The sequence below is a fragment of the Branchiostoma floridae genome, chromosome 15 (genome assembly GCF_000003815.2).
Source record: "Branchiostoma floridae strain S238N-H82 chromosome 15, Bfl_VNyyK, whole genome shotgun sequence".
NCBI classification, from domain to species: domain Eukaryota; kingdom Metazoa; phylum Chordata; class Leptocardii; order Amphioxiformes; family Branchiostomatidae; genus Branchiostoma; species Branchiostoma floridae.
The window spans coordinates 11,275,403-11,296,666 of record NC_049993.1 but is presented as its reverse complement, the minus strand read 5'-3'; the positions used below and the strand labels follow the sequence as shown (position 1 = coordinate 11,296,666).

The 21,264-nt window shown below is 42.3% G+C and overlaps 3 protein-coding genes across 3 annotated transcripts in view; 2 read left to right on the top strand and 1 right to left on the bottom strand.

Moving 5' to 3' along the window:
- The window catches only part of LOC118431477 (sushi, von Willebrand factor type A, EGF and pentraxin domain-containing protein 1-like), a 19,338-nt gene extending 14,060 nt beyond the window's left edge, over positions 1-5,278 (bottom strand). The window contains exons 1-3 of the mRNA XM_035842717.1: positions 3,448-5,278; positions 1,562-1,717; positions 1,012-1,111 (exon numbers count right to left, since the gene is read on the bottom strand). Coding sequence (XP_035698610.1) covers positions 1,012-1,111; positions 1,562-1,717; positions 3,448-3,954 — 763 coding nt within the window. The 5' untranslated portion in view covers positions 3,955-5,278. The remainder of the gene's footprint in view (positions 1-1,011; positions 1,112-1,561; positions 1,718-3,447) is intronic.
- A 2,276-nt stretch (positions 5,279-7,554) lies between these two features.
- Positions 7,555-9,942, top strand: LOC118432259. The gene is made up of 3 exons (XM_035843794.1): positions 7,555-7,711; positions 8,287-8,442; positions 8,994-9,942. The coding sequence occupies exons 1-3, from the start codon at positions 7,661-7,663 to the stop codon at positions 9,222-9,224; spliced, it is 438 nt and encodes a 145-aa protein (XP_035699687.1). The 5' UTR covers positions 7,555-7,660; the 3' UTR covers positions 9,225-9,942.
- A 304-nt stretch (positions 9,943-10,246) lies between these two features.
- LOC118432255 (zinc finger protein 420-like) lies at positions 10,247-21,067 on the top strand. Its single transcript, XM_035843790.1, has 14 exons — positions 10,247-10,411; positions 11,396-11,597; positions 11,964-12,086; positions 12,250-12,822; positions 13,313-13,661; positions 13,853-13,965; positions 14,347-14,523; positions 15,090-15,292; positions 15,762-15,928; positions 16,400-16,567; positions 16,975-17,142; positions 17,657-17,810; positions 18,342-18,561; positions 19,037-21,067. Exons 2-14 carry the CDS (start codon positions 11,400-11,402, stop codon positions 19,424-19,426), a joined length of 3,003 nt encoding a protein of 1,000 aa, XP_035699683.1. The 5' UTR covers positions 10,247-10,411; positions 11,396-11,399; the 3' UTR covers positions 19,427-21,067.
- The last annotated feature ends 197 nt before the right edge of the window (positions 21,068-21,264 follow it).

The window sequence follows — 21,264 nt, the reverse complement described above, 5'->3', positions numbered from 1 at the left end:
CGTAAAACGCCCCCTGCATTTCCAAAGAAAGCTGCTAGAAAGCCCAAACTTACGTCACTTATTTCATGCCACAAGAGCTATCTACCTACTAAACATCCTGACCATAGCTTGTAAAGAACACGAGATATTGAAACGCGCGGTTTTGTCGCAATACTTTCGAACCCAGCCAGACGCTCATAATCTAATATTTTCTTCCCCCCTCTTTCACTCCTAAGATCCTCTGCCAGCTTTTGATACAATGTACTGTCTTATGCTACCGTACTAGGATCTGCTTGGAGACTAGACCTGATCACATCGCTGCCATCTAACGTGTGGCAGATACGACTAGTGTTGATGATCTTCAAACAGATGTAAGAACCAGCTCAGTGCCAGTGTTTTACGCGTTCTTTTGTGGTATTTAGTGCGTTATTTTATTACAGTACATTTTGCTTTCGCCATGTGGATGGATCTGAGTGATACAAGAGGAAGAAAACATTAGATTATGAGCCTCTGGCTGCTTTCTAAAGTATTGCCACAAAACCTCCCGTTTCAATATCTCGTGTTCTTTACAAGCTATGGTCAGGATGTTTAGTTGGTAGATAGCTCTTGTGGCATGAAATAAGTGACGTAAGTTTGGGCTTTCTAGCAGCTTTCTTTGGAAATGCAGGGGGCTTTTCATTACTCTGAGAAGGGGAAAATAGGTAAACGACCACCAATGTCGTCTTATGGTACCACCGAGTCGATCTAATTTCTGACTTTGATATTAGGGAGAAATTCTATCAGTATCTAGAAGCTATATTTTATAAGATTTCTTAAGAGACAATGACAACTAGTATTGCCGTCGCCATGGTATTTTTACAACCAATCATACTACGCCAGTATTTAAGCACATATATATATATATATTACTCTGGTGACAGAAAATAAACAAATTGGCAAACAAACAAATATTTTCATTTACCCAGCCCTCTGCAAAACTTCGTCCAACTAGCTCCCTGACGTTTCTACCCCGAGAACAGCCAACCCACCTACCCTCGTGTAGCGCCCGTCTTGCCAAAGCCTCGAACTCGGCGAAGCTGTCGAGGAAGTAGCTGTGCTCCTCTGCCGGGTCCGTGGCCATGTTCTGAAGCTCCTGCAAAGTCCACATGGCCAGATTAGAGTCTATCACCCAGATTATGTTTGCAGGTATCCTCTTAGTGAAATGTGTGGGCGACGTACAATTATACAATTAGTACAACATAAACAGCAACACGGTGTGTTTTCGGAGGTGATTTGAGCAGCGTTACGGTTTCATCCGAGATTCAAACAGAAATGGATGAAATGATTAGTACATGTATAAGCTATTGATCGAATAGTATCTATAGCCATACGACCATCAGAGACTTTCCTACCCTAAGTTTGCAGACTATGGGCTACTTAACTAGAACTTAGAGAAACTGCATTTTTACGGATACATTCACACACATGTCCGGTGGCATTGTGTATATACTACTGAGGAGTCTTGCAATGAGACTACTGTGAGAAAATACAGCATTAGCTACAAGTATATCTCGAGGTCATTGACCTCCCCATGATGACGTACCTTGACGTTTCCGCTCCGGATGCCGAAGGTGAAGATCTGCACGTCGTTCTGCTTGAGTTTGCGCGCCTCGGGAAGGGGGTCCCCGCCGTTGGAATAGCCGTCAGTCATCAGGAACACCGCCTTGGTGGCGTTCGGACGGGCGTGCCGCAGGACTTCCTAGCAAGAACAACATGAAAACATTTTTATCTACATGAAAAAGTGTGTGTGTGTGTGTGTGTGTGTGTGTGTGTGTGTGTGTGTGTGTGTGTGTGTGTGTGTGTGTATGTGTGTGTGTGTGTGTGTGTCTGTCTGTCTGTCTGTGTATTTCCGCAGAACTTCTAGATATGTAGATATAGTGCTCTCTCTGATTAACACTCAGTACACATGTAAAATACTTTGTACGTTGAGCACATATGTGACCACCAGTGGAATAGCCCTGCTGGCTTGCACAACTGTGTGGCCCAAGGGATAATGTATACAAATGAAGATGATCGTCCCCCTGTACAACCTATTGTGTCAGAAGGACTTGATAAAGTAATCGCTATTTTATGTGAAGGCACGTGTACATCTGTTGTTAACGGCATTGTGTATTTACGCGCATTACGCAAAAAACAATGTCGGTGCTTATCCAATAAGATGAGCTTGTGTCATCTAAGCTTGCGTCTCTCCGTCTTCCGTACACTTTAGTGCTGAACAACGTACCATCACTTGTAAGTGTACAGGGTTTACCCAAGTTTGACAGTCGATGCCAAACACACCCTCGCCGAAAAAGACTGTCTAATTGATGACTATGCAGTTTTTAATTGACCAAAGAAACAATTGATCCATCCTTGGCCAAATGGTCTCCTCAGAAACCTCAGATGGATGTTTTCTGCTCTACTTCTAAACGTAACAGTCCTCTCAAAGTTTGCTGTAATTGAAGATAACTTGACAAGATGGTTTGTACTAAAAGTTCAAACAACTGTTACTGAACCGCTGGGGTAAAGTAGCTACCAAAAAGAAGTGTTTCTCAATACGTTTTTGTCCTACTTCCAAGCGCAGCGGTTCTCTGAACGTTTGCCTATAATTGAAAGGAACTTGGCAAAAAGATGGTTCACATAGCTGCTAATCAGGCTTCAAACGACTGTTCATGAACCATTTGCGTTTGTAGACAAGGCCAACAAAGAGAAGAGCTTCTCGGATTAGCCAAGTTCAGTGTTACACCGCCAGATGGTATGGTGTCCAGGGATTAGCACGGGATCAAGTCCAGGGTTTTACCCAATTAATCTCAAGACGGGAGGTTTAAAAAGGGAAACACGGAGCCGCAAACAATACGGGCATTTTCCCTACAGGTACAAAGGCCAATGTGCAAGGAGGGAAGGAAAATACGTCCCCATCTGAGTTTGGGCTGGAGTTATGTGTCTTTGGTATTCAACAATATCACCGGGGAGTTTACTTCGTGCTTGTAAAAACATTGTCAAGTTGTACCCGTAACCTTTCTGCGCTGCCTGAAAAAACGTGCAGTCAATGAGAGAAATGTTTGGAAACTAGCGTTGAGGGATTTCCTTTCCCCTGACCGAGCTTTGCCAATAACGCCAGGGCATTGTGTAGGAAGGGAAAGGCACGTAGAAAGCTATACATGTCTATTGTGGAGAACAAGTGTTCCGTATTTAGGCGGGTTGAAGGGGTGAGACCTGGATGCGGAGTCTCCGGCGGCGCGGAGTGCAATTTGTCTGGCATGTCGGCTAACGGCCGCGCTGAAAGCAGCAGCGAGTCTTATCGTCAGGAAATGTCTATTACTTCCACTGATGAGAGACGGGGTCACATGGCCTGCTCCGCTATTGTTAACTACGACTACCGTCTGTTCCAAGCAATGTCAAAACGTTTAACTTGACCTGTAGCTAGCTGAACATCAAAGTAAAACTTACCTGTGCTTTTATCATGGCTCCCTTGGTGTAAGTGCCCCCGCCGGCGTATTTAATTCTCGGTAGTTCTTCTTCCAGGAGAGAACATTTGTGTTTGTGATAGCTGGGTTTAGACAAGTGGTCCACATGGTTGACTACCTTGTTGCGTGAGGAGAACGTAACGATGGCCACGCGTGCCGCATTCTCCGCGAGAGTAAAGTCAGCCAGGAGTTTCTTCACGAATCGGAGCTCGCTGTTGAAGTTCTCGTTGCCGACACTGGCGGAGCTGTCCACCAGGAAAACAAGTTCGACCGTCTGGTTTTCCGTCTGTCTCAGGCGCTGGACGTGCTTCTTGAAGATCTCGCCCAGGATTTCCACCTTGGAGCGGGGAGAGTCGGGATCCAGCCCGATCTGTAGAGCGGAGGGATCGTCGTTGACGATCCGGTCGGATCCTCGTGCGTCCCATCCCGTCCCGCGGGACAACAGTGAGAAGAAACAAGTCAGAACCGGGACCACGCCGCCGCCCAACATCCCGATCTCGCCGTGAGCTCAGCTCTCTCCGGGAGAGATGCCGTCTATCAGCCGACGGTGTCCTCCAAATTCACAAATTCCTCCCAATGACAGGACAGATCAGGAATTCTAATTGCCCCAGCCACCAGCCGCCGTGCTCTTAGGTTGAAAGCAAACAGGGCTGAGGTTATCACGATTGTTTATGCCTGGCTAAGACAAGAGGCTTTACTTTGGTCCAGGCTCGTGCTCACGAGCCAGAGGTGCCCCGCCGAGAGCCCGACTGATTAACAGCCTGGAAAACACACCTGTCAGCGGGAAAAACCGGGTCGCGAGCCTCCTCTCCAGGACGGATGATCCTACTCTACAACCTCCGACTCTTCACTCGCCGTCCCCGTGTGTCAGCGACATGACCGTGCGTGGGCAAGGGCCTGTTTTCCCAACCCTTTGCGCAAGCGTGTTTGTTTATCCACTCTGGGACTTACATGACATGCACACGGTTGGCAGAGGTCGGTTCAACATCAAACCACGCACGATACCGGACGTAAAAACGCACGCTGATGGACAGTGTTTCAGCTCGAGTGTACGTCACGTGTTCATCACGTGGAGTTATAGTTTTCATTTCTGCGGTCCGCTTCGCGAGCCCGCCGCGATCTCCAGACTTCAACCAGGAGGAAGTTAAGTAAACATTTTTGAGTCGAACGAAAACTTCCTTCCGTCTATGCCAAAAGAAGAGAGGCTTTTAAAGCAGCGTGGCTCGCGGTAAGAAGTCCCCTTGGGCTTTGTTGTTTAGCTTTTCCCTGGCCACACGAGACGGCCTGCTCACTTTCTTTACCACCAAGCAGCCCTTTGGAATTTGCTGAAATCTCTGAGAAGCGAGTTTTTCGACGTCTGACATAGAGCATTAGGGTGTCTGGCCTAATACATGAAGTACTATTTCAACTTTAAGGTCTTTTTTGGCGTGTGGCACGCTTCGAAGAGATACTACGAGAAAACAACAATTACGTAGGTGCAAAGATATCCTTGGTCTGTAGTTAAATCGTGCCTCTAAATAGACGATGATAATACCGTACGTCATTGTGACTTTCGATCGCCTAAAATACCAGCTTGAATTTCAACAGCTAGCTGTAATATTTGTTCAGATGAGTTTAGCACTTCCTACTCATACTGTGAAGACATAAAGCTGTAGAAAGACGTGCACGCACTTTCCGAGAAGTTTCGAGGAACTTTGTCTTTTAAATGATTCAACCTGAAAAGTTCAAGTACATTATACTTCCGCTGTATACAGTAAATCACAAAGTTCGTGCCAGTGGTCCGAACCTCCTGCGCACTTAAGGGCATTCGTTGGTTCCGGAAATCTCAAAAGAGATTCTTTCCATATTTACTGTATGCAAACTAAGCGATTTGCTGTTTAGTATAGCAAATTCTACACTTAAGAGCTTTTCTTTCTCGCTATATCGTGTAAGACTGTATGAGGAAAGGAAATGGAATCATTCTATCAAACGTAAATTTTAATAATAGTTTCTAACTCAATTCGGTATTACTTAGTCTTTTTGAGGTGTGGTGCATGGGGTGTGACAAGATATTTGTTTTGTAGTTTATCTAGTTCTCCTTATTCTGCCCTTGACCTTGTCTTTGGATATCATTGAGTATCATTGAGTATCAAAAGTTAGATGCCTTGACATGTATGTTTGCTACAGTACATCTATCATATTATCGAAGCATACCGTTTTGGGGGTAGGATTGAAGGCAGGTTTGTCAATGCCTTACGTCATAGCATGGATCAGGGTAAGACTACAGCTCGGATGAACGAGTTTCAACAAGCCGTCCAACATTGCTCCAACAAAGACTTGGCTATTCTCCAAGCAGAGGTTGGGTCGCGGAGATAGTAGTTCTAGTCGGGATTTTTCAAGCGGCTCGCTCTCCAAGTGGAGGGGACTTGGCAGCTGTGTGTCTGCGCTGGCTGGCTGCCCGGCAGACGGCCTCAGCTGTGACGTGTGCACACCGTGGCCGCAGACACTGTTGACGTACGCGTGGAGGAAAAGATATCTACGGGCACGGTGTACCAGGTACCGGCACTTCTGTTAGTGTATCAAAATAATTATTTTAGAAAGCACAAGTGATCCGGCGGTGTGTTGGCATAGTTCCGTTCCCACAGGAGAGGATCAGGCTGGATTTGGCAGTGTTTGGACCGTGACTTAGGATGATATACTCATGTACTAATGTTTAAAGAAAGGTTGTCGCTCTATGATCTTATGCATACTTGGCTGTGGTTCTGAATACAGTTGCAGTCTGTTGCAGCTTGCTATTTCTGTTGCGCCTATAGTGCATTTCCTTCTCTTCCTTGCTCTCTCTTTCACTCCCTTGTCCCTTTCTCCCAACGCGTGTAGCGTATTCCACATTTCAACTAAAGAAGGATTTAATCTGTCATCATTTCTGGCAGCATAATGCTTAAGCACAGGGGAAATTTTGGAACGGGGTCTTCCGTTGGCAATGTAATATATGGATATCTCAATCACTACCTTTACCGTACTGACAAACTTAACATCCTGCTGTAGTCAGGTCTGTATCATGTATACCTACCAACCAATTTCAGACAAATGTTTCGCATCAGCCTGACGGGCCCCACTCCAGCGGAATTTCCCACCATTTCCCTTCCCCCCAGATTTGCCGGCAAACTAGACGAGAATTTGTTTCCAAACGCGAAGTTCATCAGGGTTATCCGGGTGGCCCCGCGCCTTGGCAGGTGGTACCACAGGAGCAGGGGCGGAAATGTCTCACTCCACGCACCATTTAACCTCAGCTTCGGAAGGAACACTTTCTCAGGGAACAGTTGGGTCTTTTCAACGATCGCAAGCCGAGGGGAACCCTTCACTCTAAGCTGGGATACGCGCAATCTCCGAACTACTGTTCTCTTCCGGTCGAATTAATCAACTGTACATAGCTATAGGGTAGACTACCTTCGTTTCTTCAGCGGTTTTACAACAATTTTAGTATAATTCGTTGCGTCAAAATGTGAATTTCTGATCAAAGAAGGTAATTTTGATCCTTAGACAATTAAAAGGCGGTTCTGACAAATGTGAGAGCGGGCAAACCAACCGACTAACGAAGGACCACATGAAAATGTTTTGAATTTAAAAAAGGCGATCGTTGGTGGTATACTTTTGCCGAATCGTTGACACGACATACATATGAATACAGAATATATTAGGAATAGGAAGTGTAGTAGGTGGACTGCTCTTTTAATTTGACCACTTGTTATGCCGAGATCATTCGGTAGATGTCGCCACGGAAAGGCCAAAAAGCAAGGTGCAAGATGACATTTCCGCAGCGTCTCTCCGACAATATTTGCACCGGAAAACACGCCCTCTGACGCAAATGGACTCGTACAGGACAACTCGTTGTTTACAATCATCTTAGCCAAGCATTGCAATATTGAATACAACACTTAAAAAGGATTGATAAACTAGAACGTTACATCAACGAAAACTTTAATTCAGCCTCTGGCTTTATTTGGGAAATGGAAATTAGTCGCCCGACGTAATGCAATACAATCATAACTGATCTGCCTGTGGCAACAACAAATATAGTATATGATAAAACACCCATTTTAATTTTCTATGCCCGATACCAGCTCCGTAGTTTCCGGACTTGTTCAGCTGCACCAGTAATTTAACCGTCATTCACAACTTTAGAAAACGTTGTAGAAACGTACTAGTAAAAACGCTCCATGATGTTGGCATTTGCTGTCTTCTTTTTTGTCCAGGTCTTGTCGATCAAGGTACGTTCATTCATTCAGTGATGTACCTAACACTCATCATGTTGTTACTAGGAAAGTTGTGACTTTTATGTATACCAGCTGGATCTCACATATGGCTAGGAATCTTTACCAAAATATATAACGATCTGTACCTGCTGTTCAGAGTTTCCAACGGAGTAAAGAAATTAATGTTGATGATAAAAAGGATATAACGAGCACATTTGACCACATAAAACGTATCATATACACGTATGCAAATATATGATACCACAGTGAAGGTTGGAAATGCTGTGAAGTTTCATGGTACATGTATTCGTGGTTATCACTTCCTTGGACATTTTTTGGTACACAAGAATGTCTACAGTAAGACAATTCTCCTAACTACCCCTAGGCCAAGTATATGGGCTGTAACTAGACTTTTTCTTACAAATGTCTTCAGCAAGACAGTCCTCCTTGCTACCCCCATCCTTGCTAGTACCAAGGAGGTTACTGAAAATATTTTAACCTCCTTGCAAGTACACGGGCTGCACTAGACGTTTTACTTTCGTACAGTTGAAGAATGTCTGCAGTAAGACATTTCTCTTTACTCCCCCCAGGCCCAGACCATGGGCTGTAACTCTAACGGAGACTGCCTGTCCACGGAGTGTTGCCGCTGGTGGAACAGTGCCCGGCCCATGGCTGAACCGCTCTTCTTCAACCCTGTCAACAGCGACTCGGACTCCACTGCAGGGTACTGTGGGGCGATGGCTCAGGTGACTTCAACACAGGACATTTTTAAAATTAATTCTCAATGATGACAATATTATCAAGAAAACATATACTGAGATCATAGCTTCTATCAGGCTCCACATGTCGCTGGTAACTTTGCAGGAATTGTCCATATAGACAGATAGCATGTCAGAGGACTTAGTCGACCTAGAAGCACAGTACTTTGAAATTGGCGACGTAGCTACATGTATAACGGTGTACTTCTTGGCCGGCTATTAAACCATTCTGGGATGCTACCCATGAATGTGGCAAACCGAACATGGAGATGCGAACACTCATCCGACTTCCACCAATTAACAACAATACTCCGTCGACGTAGTTTACTCTCCGGTCAGAGTAACAAAACACAAACTTTAAGGAATCAGATCCGTTATGTGTTTTTTTTTTCCACTTGTCTGACAGACTTTCAACGCTCACAAAAGAGATTGCCTGATTGGCGAGAAAAAATATAGCGATTCCGGCCTATGACAAGACCGCCATATGCTGCCTCAAAGTCCAGTCTACTAACCACAGGCCATTCTTCCTCAACATACAGGACGGTGAGATGTGTACCCTGGAGTACGGCTCCTCCCCGTGTAACTGTGAGTCCGGGCTGCGGTGCTGGGCGGGGATAGTGGGGGCCTACCCCATGACCGGTACCTGCCGCACTCCAGAGTACATCCAGCAGGCTTGGGACACCTGGAACCAGAACAACAACGGGATGTTCCCTCCTGCCATGCCCATGGGGGCGAACCAGGACGGGATGGATGTCATGATACCACTGTAGTTTGACGGGGAAGTTTTCCCTCCAAGCAGATGGGAGATTTACACGTAGAGGGGATCCAAAACACCTAGCCTGGGTGCCAGCCTAACTAAAATCTGCTCTCACGGTCGATTCTGCAGGCATCCAGAGCTCGATCGCGAGATCGGGCGGTAAAGCTAAAAGACTGGCACCCGGGCTCATCAAAACTGTTACGTATTATAGATTCTCTACCCCGAATAACTAAGTTGCCTACATATTAACACTAAGAGAAACAAAATATACGATAACTTTGAGTCTCTGCTTCGGAAACTTCTTGGAAACATTGGAAACAAGCTAACTTGTATCACGGTTGCTCTTTATTAAAGTCCATGCAACGACACGTTTGTTATGCGGATTTATGCGTCTCTGCCTGCATGTAACGTTTATTTTAATTGCGCCTGAAGATTTGTCTCCAAGAACTGATTCACTACACTTGAAGCCTTAATGATTTTCTTCAATCAGGATATGTATAAAGAAGGGCAATAACAGCTAATTATGATAATTGAATCACCCCAACTTTCTAGACTGCACGTAAACCATCTGACCAGGTAAATACGTGTGAGAGTGTACAGGTGAAGTAAACTTTAAGGGTGGGAAGTTCGATATGTTTGCTCATGTTACCTGTATAGTAAATATTATGTTATCCTGTGTGGCATCAAGACGCCGCCAGGCGGCGTTGCTTAAAGCTGTTGCCTCTATTTATTCAATTAAAAGCATGAACTTAGAATTATCATCTACGCGTCACACCAATAAACTCATGTTTTAAAGCTTGAGAAATTGAAAGAAGTGAGACTTTGGTAACGTTATGACGTTTAATACCACCTAGCGATTTTATAGTATGACGAATGTATTGGATAAACGTAGGGGGGAAAGGGATGAAACACTAAAACCGAACGACGGCAATTTCAAACCAAATGAGATATAATGATTTAAACACACAAGCACTGATAATAATTATTCATTAACTGTTAAATCATCATTTTATGTTGGGGAAACCTGTTGCGATGATTTAGACAAGGTCCCCTCGGCATAACTACGAATGGACTCTTCCACTTTCCCTGTGCATTCTGGGACCTCAATGGACGGCCATTGATCATCCAAAACAGCCGCTATCGACGCCAAAAAGTGCAGAAAATCAAGCTCATACTCCGAAAACCACCAGAACAGGATGCGTGAGTATATAGCTGACGTTACTGTGCAAAATTCTGTTGGGTCACATTGTTAGGTCCAAGTAAAGTAAAAGCGTGTTTCTCTAAGAAAGTGGGGATCGTCACCCAAACATTTCCTTCGACGGGTAACGTCATCATGTCATTTGTGTGTAGGGTTTGCATTTCGCTCGGGCGGCCATTTTGGATATCTTTTTATGGGCGGTGCCCACCTTTAGGATTTCAAGTCATAGGAGAGTTGAAAGTAGACCTTTCATGGTGATAATAGCATAGCTATCACTTTTGAAACGAGGCACAAAGCTAGTAGAGTTCAAATCAATCTATGACTCATCATGGAGTTTGTGCCATACTCATGATATAAACTGATAACGTTATGAAAGTATTAAACAGGACACTTAACCTTAATAGATGATGAAAATAAATGATTTTCAAAATAAACACTTGCAAAATCATAACTTGAATGTCTTCAGAATGTGTTTAAACATAACATGATATTCCTACCAGGAAGTTTGCAGACATTAAATGTATCAAATATCAACTGACCCATGCACCGTGTGCCATTTAATATGTTTAAAGCTTAATTAACATTGCATTTCTAAACATCAGTACTGAGCATATAGACAATTCCTTAACAATGGAAAATACCTCCCATGAGCAATATGAAAAAAAAATAGTTGTATGGAGTCAAGGTGATTTTATTGAAATGATGTTATGTTATGGTAATTTTGTTTTCTAAAAGTCACATCTACTTCTTTACATTAACTTCAATTTCATCATAAAATTTTCAACACAATTTTTTCTCATTGAAAGCTTTCTAGATTCAAAACTAGAATTGTCCAGAAGAAGTTACAATTAACTCGTCAGTGTGAAAAATTGATTTTATATTCTAGTCCTTTTATATATATTCTATGTAAGATTTATAACGTTATATAATGTCATATTCTTGTTCTTTCCTGAAATTAATTCTTGTTCTTTTATATTATAACACAGTGAGATGGCGACGCTGGAGGAGTTAGATATCGACGTGGTGGATCACTTCCAGTCCATCGTGTCCAGTCTGAACACGCAGCGTCAGCAGGGGCACCTGTGTGATGTCACCGTTATCGTGGAGGGACAGCGCTTCCCCGCGCACAAGGGCGTCCTGGCAGCCTGCAGCGCGTACTTTGCAGCAGGGTTCGACCAACCACAGAAGGTTTGAGCGCTATTATATTTCACTTCCCTGAGGCTGTCTGAAAGAGTCAGTGTACTTTGATGTTTTTTTCTCCTGATATTTTGATCAAACCCTTTTGCAGCAGGTGTGATATATTCATTCATATATTTTTGGTCAGCTCACCTGAAATTTGATATGGAAAATGTGAAAATTGAAGATTTGACGTGGGGGGTGCCCCGGCTCCTCTAGAAACGTTGCGACTGCCATGCTCATCTCTTACCTTCGGCACTCACTAGTCCCAATAATCTACAAAAGAACACCCTCAACAAAGTCCTGGCTATATGGTTATCAACAGTAATTCCATACCATTGTGTTAAGGACTGACCCTGAGTGATTTCCTTTATCCAGGTACTGGAGGTAGAACTGACTGAGGTGAGTGCAGCAGGGTTCCATGATGTGCTGGACTACATGTACACGGCCAAACTGGACCTGGACTCCAACAGGATAGATGCCATCTATGAGACTGCTCAGGTGAGTGTAAATATGGTTACTAGATCATTGTAGTTAATGATGCTGGCAACCTCACTATCACCTAGTTTTTCCATAGAGATTCTTTTGGTAGACATACGTAACATTGTCAAATTAAGGGTCCAAATAAAGTCAAAGTCATTCAAATATTTTCTGTTGTGTTTAGGTCCTACACATGAAGGCAGTGCTGAATCTGTGTTCCCAGCAGTTCAAGCCTCAGGTTCAAGGTCACAATGCAAGTAACCTTGACCTTCACGAGTCAACAGCCTCCATGGCGGCACAGCTTCTCAGCCTCGGGTCACAGGAGGGTCAGAGGTCAGACAAAGGTTACCTGGATGGTGCAGCAGCCAACAACTTGGGCGAGACGAGTGCTTCCTCTCAACGGACATATGACCCTGTCGATGTGGGATTTGAGGATGTTTCGGACGATGACAATGACTCATCGTTGCAGAAAACACCCCAAACACCTGAGAAGACAGAAGAAAAGGACAGCGAGCTTGGCAGTATCCGAACGTCGATAGTCCATCTTGACTCCACGCGCACGCTCAAGATCCTGTACTGCCCGACCTGTGACAAGCCTTTCAAGGGGATGGGGGAGCTGCGACAGCACTTCCGCACACACTCCAAGGAGAGGCCGTACGAGTGCCCGGTGTGTAAGGCTCGCTTCATCCAGCAGGGACACCTGTCAGGCCACATGAAACTGCACAACCAGAAGGAGGACAGGTCTATCAAGTGTCCGGTAGGTTTGGGTAGTGTTGCTTATTTAGTTAGGCCACAGGAGTCTTTTGTTGTTGTTGTTGTTCTCTGATCTAAAAACATATTCTGATGGCAGCTCTAAGCTAACATGAAACAGGGTCCAGGGTAAGTCTGTACTGTCTTTTGCACACAGTGTTTCAGGTAACAGTTGTTGTCAGTAGTTTGTGGTGTCGAGTTTAAGTAATAGTTTGAGACTTCTCCCCAATATGAATTAAACATATAGTTGATGAACCTTGTTGCTTCACCTCTTTACAGTTACATGAAAGTTGTAGTCAGTAAAGTGTATTACAATAATGTAATGCCTAGCACCCAAAAGTACATCCGTTTGATTATTTAAAGAGGACAACAACAGTGTTTTACAAGTTTCTTTTTTTTTGCTATTTCTCAATTCAATTTCTCAACTCAATTTCTGAGTATAAGTCAGGTAGAGTGAAGGTTTTAATTAAAAGGAACTTCTTCACATGCCTTTGTAGGTTTGTGAAGCTGGGTTTGTTAATGAGGCTACGTTGAAGAGGCACCTGAACAGTGTTCATCCCACCTACACAACCACCAAGAAAGGTTCTCTCCGCAGCAAGACAAAAGCTGAGCTGAAGGAGGCCATCAAAGTCAAGAAGAGGGGCAACATCGCCGAGGCAGTGCAAAAAGAAGAGGCAATGAAGAAGAGGGAGGAAAGCCAGGAGGAAGAACAGGAAGAAGAACAAGAGGATGAGGAGGATGTAGATGATGATGAAGATGAAGATGAGGAGGAGGAGTTGGAAGAAGAAACATTGGAGGAGGAAGAAGGAGAGGAAGATGTTAAGGATAAGGACTGGAAACCTCCAGGCAAGTTTGACATCTTATGGACATCCCTTCTTATAGGGCTACACAGTAAAACTATTTTACAGAGGAAATATTCCCAGTTGTGATCTATCCCTCTTTGTAAAGTACATGTAATGTGTTTTTGTGTTCATCAATCAAAAGATACCAAATTTGTATACGAAACTTAAAACTCAGTTTCTTTTTGCTCCTTACAGGTGGAAGGAAAGGAAGCAAGCCCCCTGCACGGACTGGAGTAGTTTTGAGAAAGAAAAGAGGACCAAAGCCTAAAGATGGCATGGAAGTTCAATGGACCACGAGTACTATGAAGGTTAGGTTTAAAACGTACTTGACTTGACTTTATTTGGATCCACATCTAGCTTAACAATGTTGCTGATCTACTTTTTGCATAGGCAGACTATGTGAGGCTGTAATAAAAGAAAAGGAACATTGCAACCCTTTTGAAAGTTTGATCATTTGTCAGAAACTTGGAGTTGTATCAGCACACTTAGATTCATGTGGTAGAAGCCAGACAACTATTCCAAACTACAAGTTTACAAACAATACTGGGTATATTAACCTTATACTTTTCGTATGCTTTTAGCTAGATAATTCGTCAAGTTTGTATTTATTGCAGAATAGATCAGCAATTATAGAGGCTTTTAAAAGTATCGTCTGCAAATGTAAAATTTTTTTTTTCAACCACTGTCAGGTGGAAGGTGGTGTAGCTGTGAGGGTGTACAGGTGTAACTACTGTGACAAGGTGTGCTCCAGCACCTGCAACATGAAGCAGCACATTCGCACACACCACACCTTCGAGCGGCCCTACGAGTGTGATGTGTGCGGGGCAAAGTTCAAGCAGCGTGGCCACCTTTCTGACCACCACAAGGTGTGGAAACTTAAGTATCTTCACTCTGCATGTGTGCATGTACATGTACTGTATACTGTACATCTTGAAATCTTCATAGTGGTTTTGTTTTTCCCAGTTTTTGCAGTGACCTCTTTATAAAGACATTGCAAATATGTGTTTCCAACTTACATGTACATGTATTTGTACTACAGATTTGTTTCAACCAGAACTTAAAACACTGTAGAAATCTCCTTCAACTACAAAATTAAATTCTTGCAAAAATGATTAACAGCTGAAGTAGGAAACAAAATATTGATATTTTTTTTCCTTTGAATATGCCCCAAACTCCATGTAACTGGAAACATTTTAGTACTGAAGTCAACACCCAAAGTTAAAACACTTTTTCAAGTGCAGTTAAGATATTTACTAGCCTAGAGTACAGCCATGATGATCTTTTTACCTCCTTCCACTATAGTATCAGCTACAGTGGAAGGATAGTTTAGGCAGACCTAAGCTTGACAAGGCTGTATTCCAGGCTATTGCACCAGGTTTTTATTACACTGGAATTTTAGCCCCAGTTCTAACCTGTCTTCCTGCATCTACAGGTCCATGCTGACAGAAAGAACTGTCCCTACAAGTGTGACAACTGTGGAGCCAGTTTTGTGAAGCTGCACGCCCTGTCACGCCACATCCGTAAGATGCACAAGGAGCAGGCCCACAGACTGTCCACGTGTGAGCTGTGTGACAAGACCTTCCCTCGTCCTGCCATGATGAGGGTACACATGCAGACAGACCACAAAAACTACAGGTCCGGGTTAAAAACAGTATCCCTTCTGAGGCAACATGTACAAACTGTAATCTGTTACTACATGTAGCCTCTAATTATTGTTTTTAGCAACATCTGAGTTCTACCTCTGCTGTATAGTCTTTTGAGGTACAGAAAAATTGTTCTTCAAATTATAAAAGCTTTGTATGCCTATAAATGTTATGCCCTCCAGATATATATATCTTTTACTTTTGTTCATTTATTTTCCTGGACTTCAAGCACCGTGTGAAGACTAGCCAGCAGCAGTATAATCAAATACTGGATACTACTAGTACTACTACAAGAACACTTTGATAACGTAAACTTTTTTGCACTTACAGATGTTATCTGTAGATGTGTGTTCAGTGATGTCGCAAGAGTGTACAAATATTGCATTTGTTTTTACACACATGTGATGTTACATAGTACATTGTAATGTTAAGTTATAATCATTATAACATCTTGTCCCCAGACCCTTTGGCTGTAGCGAGTGTGACATGACATTCCCAACCGTGGGGCGTCTCAACAAACACAAGGAGATCCACGTCCCTGATCGCAAGCACGATTACCAGTGTGAGATCTGTGGCAAGATGTACCTGACCAAGGCTGGTCTTAATAACCACACACGCCATCACACAGGTAACACTGGTTTGTCAGGGAAAATAGTCGGTTTTTAGGTCTCATATTATCATCTTCATCATCCTTGTTGCATATCAGTCAATGTTTACTGAGGCGGGCCGACATTGTTCTTCACACTTTTCTATTCACCTTAAATGTTCTCTAAATAGCTACATAGCTGTATTTTGAAGTTTGTAAAAGCTGTGAAGTAGTTTTGAGATGTGTCATCTCACATATTAGACATAAACAGCAACTATAAGATTGCAAATATTAATTTTTCTTGTTTAGTAATGTAGATACGTAAGTTAAAACTTTATGCTGAAAACTGTTGTAAATTGTTAGCATCCACAAATTTAAACTAGAAGTATTTATTTTGTAAAGAAAATACTACTAGTAGTATGAAGAGAGTTGGTGGTCCCAAAAATAACATAGGAACTTGATAAAGTCTGTTATTTGTATGTTTTTAAACAATTGTTTTCTCACATTGAACAGGAGAGAAGCCCTATGCCTGTGACCAGTGTGATGCTAAGTTTGCAGAGTCCAACAGTCTGAAGGTGCATAAGCTGAGGCACAGTGGGGAGAAACCCTTCCTGTGTGATGTGTGTGGTGCAGCCTTCACCTATCCCAACTCTCTCAAGACACACAAACTCCTGCATACAGGTAACTGGCAGCAATGTATTCTTTCTTAGATTTATGAGATTTGAGGAGAGGGGCATTTTTTGCCAACTTTTTTGTGCAATCACAATTTTTTTCACACCCTAAGTTTTATACTAGTAATATACTGATGTAGTGTGCTTTACTATTGTATTAAAAATTGTCTATGTTGCTGCTCAGACTCAGTGAAATGTAAACTTAAGTTTTGTTCCCATTTTATGAAATACATATTCTAGTTAATCTTTTATTGCAGCATTTTTTTGGTTTGGTTTGGATTTTCTTTGGAATTTAAAAACCCGAAGGACTTTTTTCCACCAATCATCTTGTATCAATAAGTCACAGCAATTTTCAAAATGTTTTATGGCAGCATTATTAAAAAAATGGATTGTGTATGAATTTTCTTTCCCCCCCAGGTGAGATGCCGTACGAGTGTAAGGAGTGCGGTAAGCGGTACCATAACCAGTCTGCGCTGATCCGCCATGTCAAGCTGCACTCCGGCATGAAGCCGTTCGTCTGTCCCGACTGTGGGAAGGGCTTTGTGTACCACGGGGAGATGACCAGGCACAGACGCATTCACACCGGTCAGGATTGGTTTACTTTCATCAAGATGGATGCTCTAGACTTGTAAGAAAAATGGTGGTTGGATGGAAGATTTCAGTATTGCAATGTTTATGTTTAACTTGCTTGTCGTATTGAAAGTGTACCAGCAAGGCAAAACTGTTACAGTGAAACTGCATAAGAACACCACTCAGATGGCCACTGTAGACAGGATGCATGCTTGTGTCAATGGGGGTAGGGGCTGACAGTGGCAAATTGTCTAGTAAAGAAACAACCAAAAAGTGGTCATAGTTGCCAAATTGTCCAATGTGGAGTTGGTCACTTGTTCTGTGTTTTGTAGTTGTTGTGTTCTTAATTTTCTGCTTTTTCCCTCACAGTCCTAGCATTAGTTTCTTCATTGAAAATATCCAGTGCACTTTCTATAAATTGCGTTCGATTTATTAAAAGGTTCCAGATTCAAGTCTACAAACAATTATAAAGAATTGTATCACAGTGTACATTATGTATAAATATACATTGTGTATATTTCCCATACAGGAGAAAAGCCATTTGTGTGTGACGTGTGCGGCTCAGCCTTCTGCTACTCCTCCCAACTGAGAGAACACAAGAAGATCCACACAGACGAGCGTCCCCACCAGTGTGACTTCTGTAAACGCAGGTTCAGGGCATCCAACCAGCTCAAACGCCACAGGTGAAACATTTCCACACACTGGACTTAAAGCCAGTGTTCGTTCTAAATACATGATTACATCTTCATGTGGTCAATTTCTGTTCTAGTTCAAATTTGTAGCTGTCATTCAGTGTCAGCGTGAGTGATGTTCAACTGTAAAGATACAGTGAAATGTTAGAACCCAAGTAAAGCCTACGTCACAATACCAAACCGGGGCCCAGCCGGGCAGCTTTCAGTAACAAAAGTATGATATGAAATACACCAAACTACACTAGATGTAAAAAGAATAGTCATGGGTAATATACATTTCTATTTTTCGTTTCAACAAACAGCCCGGCTGGGACCCGGTTTGGAAATGAGGTTAGCCTACTGCAATGTAGTTGTGGAGCCTACTGAAAGGAATTCTGTGACCATTGCCCAGGAACCACCAACAACCACTACTGCAGGACATAAAACATTGGTGCTTTGTGCAAAGATGACATTTAATGGCTTCTAATATGGTCTTTGATCTACCACGAAAAATTTTAAGCCTTCTTCTTCCCGTTTCTCCAGGTACACCCACACAGGAGAGTTTCCTCATGTTTGTGATATTTGTGGGAAGGGGTACACTCGCTCAGACAAGCTGAAGGACCATAAGAAACAGCACGCCAAGGAGAGCAGCGGTGCTGCCGTGCCCAAGGCACCTCGTGCACCCAGGAAACCTAAGGAGACTATCTCATACAACAAGGCTCCTATACCAACTGTCCTTACTCAGACACCACCACCTCCTCAGGTAGGTGTCTTTTTTATCTCGGAGCCAGTAGTTACAGTTTTTACTTTGTATGTAGCACTAGAAGTGAATATGATTTGTTGAAATTTCTTGGTATCTCAAGCAATCTTTGGATTCCTCTTCTCATCAGATTTTGATTTCAATCCATTTTGTTGTACTTGTTTTCTACATCAGGTTCTTCTCTATTTCTAGCCTATAAAAACTGCATGTGTCTTGACTACTGTTTTATTCCTTGTTTCAGTAGTTGTATTCCATAACTGTAGTTTTAAGTGGTGTACATTGTTTATTCCTAGAAGTACTGTAAATTCATTTATTTTTGCTGTGTACAGTGGATTGAGAAGTGTCATGAATTTGTGGTGGAGAGTTTACTCCGAGGTCTGTGAAAACAAAACCATTGCAAGCATTTCAACATCTACAGCAGTAGTATTTTATACTATAGTTTTAGTAGTTTTTGTAAATTGTAATATATTTCTTCCAGATGCCCCAGCAGCCTCCCCCACCCCCACCCCAGCAGCAGCAGCAGCAGCCGGGGTCCTACCCCCCTGTCCAGACCTTCAACACCCCCGGGGCCATGGCACGCTCCTACGGCAGCCTCACCATCCCCGTCAGCTCCATCAGCCAGGCACCCCCCATCTCCCCACACCCTCGGGCAGACATGACCCACCCCTCGCCCAGCCCCCTCCCCACACACGCCCCTCCCCAGCCCCACCACCTGCAGCACCACCAGGGGTACGATGTGGGGATGGGGGGTGTACCCACGAGCCACCAGGGTGGGGGGCTGTACATCCCCTCCATCGTGCCCCAACTCATGCTCAATCCAACCAATGAGGAGAGGTATTACATGCAGCAACAGCTTCAACAACAATGAGATAGTATCACTGATTGGTTGCAGAACTTTATGGAAAAATCATTGACCTTTATAAGTCAATAAAATAAGTTAATAGTGGTATAGACTTGTGAATCCGTATGTTGACCAATGTACTGTACACAATACAAACATGATAGTATGTTACACATACAAAATCATAGCTGTAATTAAATGTAGAAAATGTTATACTTGTAGACCTATGTCCCGTTGCATATTTTACTAAAACTTTGTATCTTGATAGTCAAACATAACTGCTATGATCAATGTAATGTAACTGGCACCAATCACTAAATCATATATCTAAACTTGTTTTGGTAAAACACTTCTTGAAGTTGTGCTATAGTATACAACTACATGTAACAACAAGTGATGCCTTGGTTCTTCTAAGTCATTCTGTTTCATGCTTGTATTTGATGGTAAGGGCATATCTGTTTAAAAAAAAAACTATCAGTGTTTTAACTTGTTTTGGCAATACATGTATATACAGTAATATTTTTACTTATAGTTCTCAGTACATATCCAGTTGACCAATGAATGCTGTGACTGTGACTGACCCTTTGTTGTAAAAGACAGGGAAAATATATAGCTTCTCACAATGGCTGGCATTACTTCTCTTTTGTTACATTGGTAATCACTATGTAATGTCACATGTTGCATTCTATACTTATATGTTTAAAGAGGTGCTTCTTTTCAGAAAGATATAATACATGGTCTTGATCATGATATGAAAGTATAACAAGTCAAAAGGAAATACTTTGCCTATCAGTGTTTTTTACGATTGGCAAACACAAATTATTGCTTGGTTTTGGCTCCCTGCAGAAAATAGTGGGAGACTTCACCACGTAGAAATGCTCCGTACGTTTTTATTATGTTTTATCTAGATGGAGTCCATGGAATGGACATCAGTTATGATTTTGGAATGTTTTTCCCAGTTTTTGTTAACTTACCTTTTTTAAGTTAAGCAGCAACATTTGTAATAGGCTTGACGTACGTGTGAAAAACAAGATTATAAGTACTTAGCATAAATATTTCTAGTATAAGGCCCAGATGTATGTTTAGGCAGGAGCAAATAACACTATTATTAGTAAAGAAATTATTTTACTTTCTACAAAATGTTGTGGACCAAAATCTTGCTTTACAAAGATTGCAATGGTAAATATAAACATGAAGGATTTAAGATTGTGCAACTGATGATAAGTTTTGGTATTTGAAATGATGTCAGAACATCAGTAGGCACACGATTATAGGTGATTGCTTATCTTGTATATGTAAAATTTCTGTGAACTTTTATCCATGGAAATGCCATAACCATAATATGATGTTGCTGAGAAGTGCAGAAATATTACTTGTTAGTTTATTATGGTTTATATCTCAGAGTCAAACTGAACTAAATTCACTGTTTAATTCATCCAATATGTTATGTAGGAAATTGTATGTGGCATGTCTATTTTAGTGTTGTCATTTGTCAAAAGGGGTGCATCAGTTTGTCTATATTGAGTCTGTAATTTGTGTATTGACTTCTCTGATGATATTTAATGATATAAAAAGTCTTATTGTCTTTTGTGCTGTCAATGTATTATCTGCCATATATCGTACATAAATGAAGATGCACATTAATGTTATTAAACTGAAGTAGCAGTATTATCGTCTGGTGTACTATTCTTGCTCGATAAAACTACAATTTGACCCGTTAATCTGCTTATATGGTAATCTAGAAATAAGTATTTTTCTTCCAAATTACGTTTTTAAAATCTGTAGTTGTATACAAGCAATTAGACCATTGTTTCTAGTAGAATATCATGTAAACAATGAAACCAGTTTGCCACTTGGGGACTACC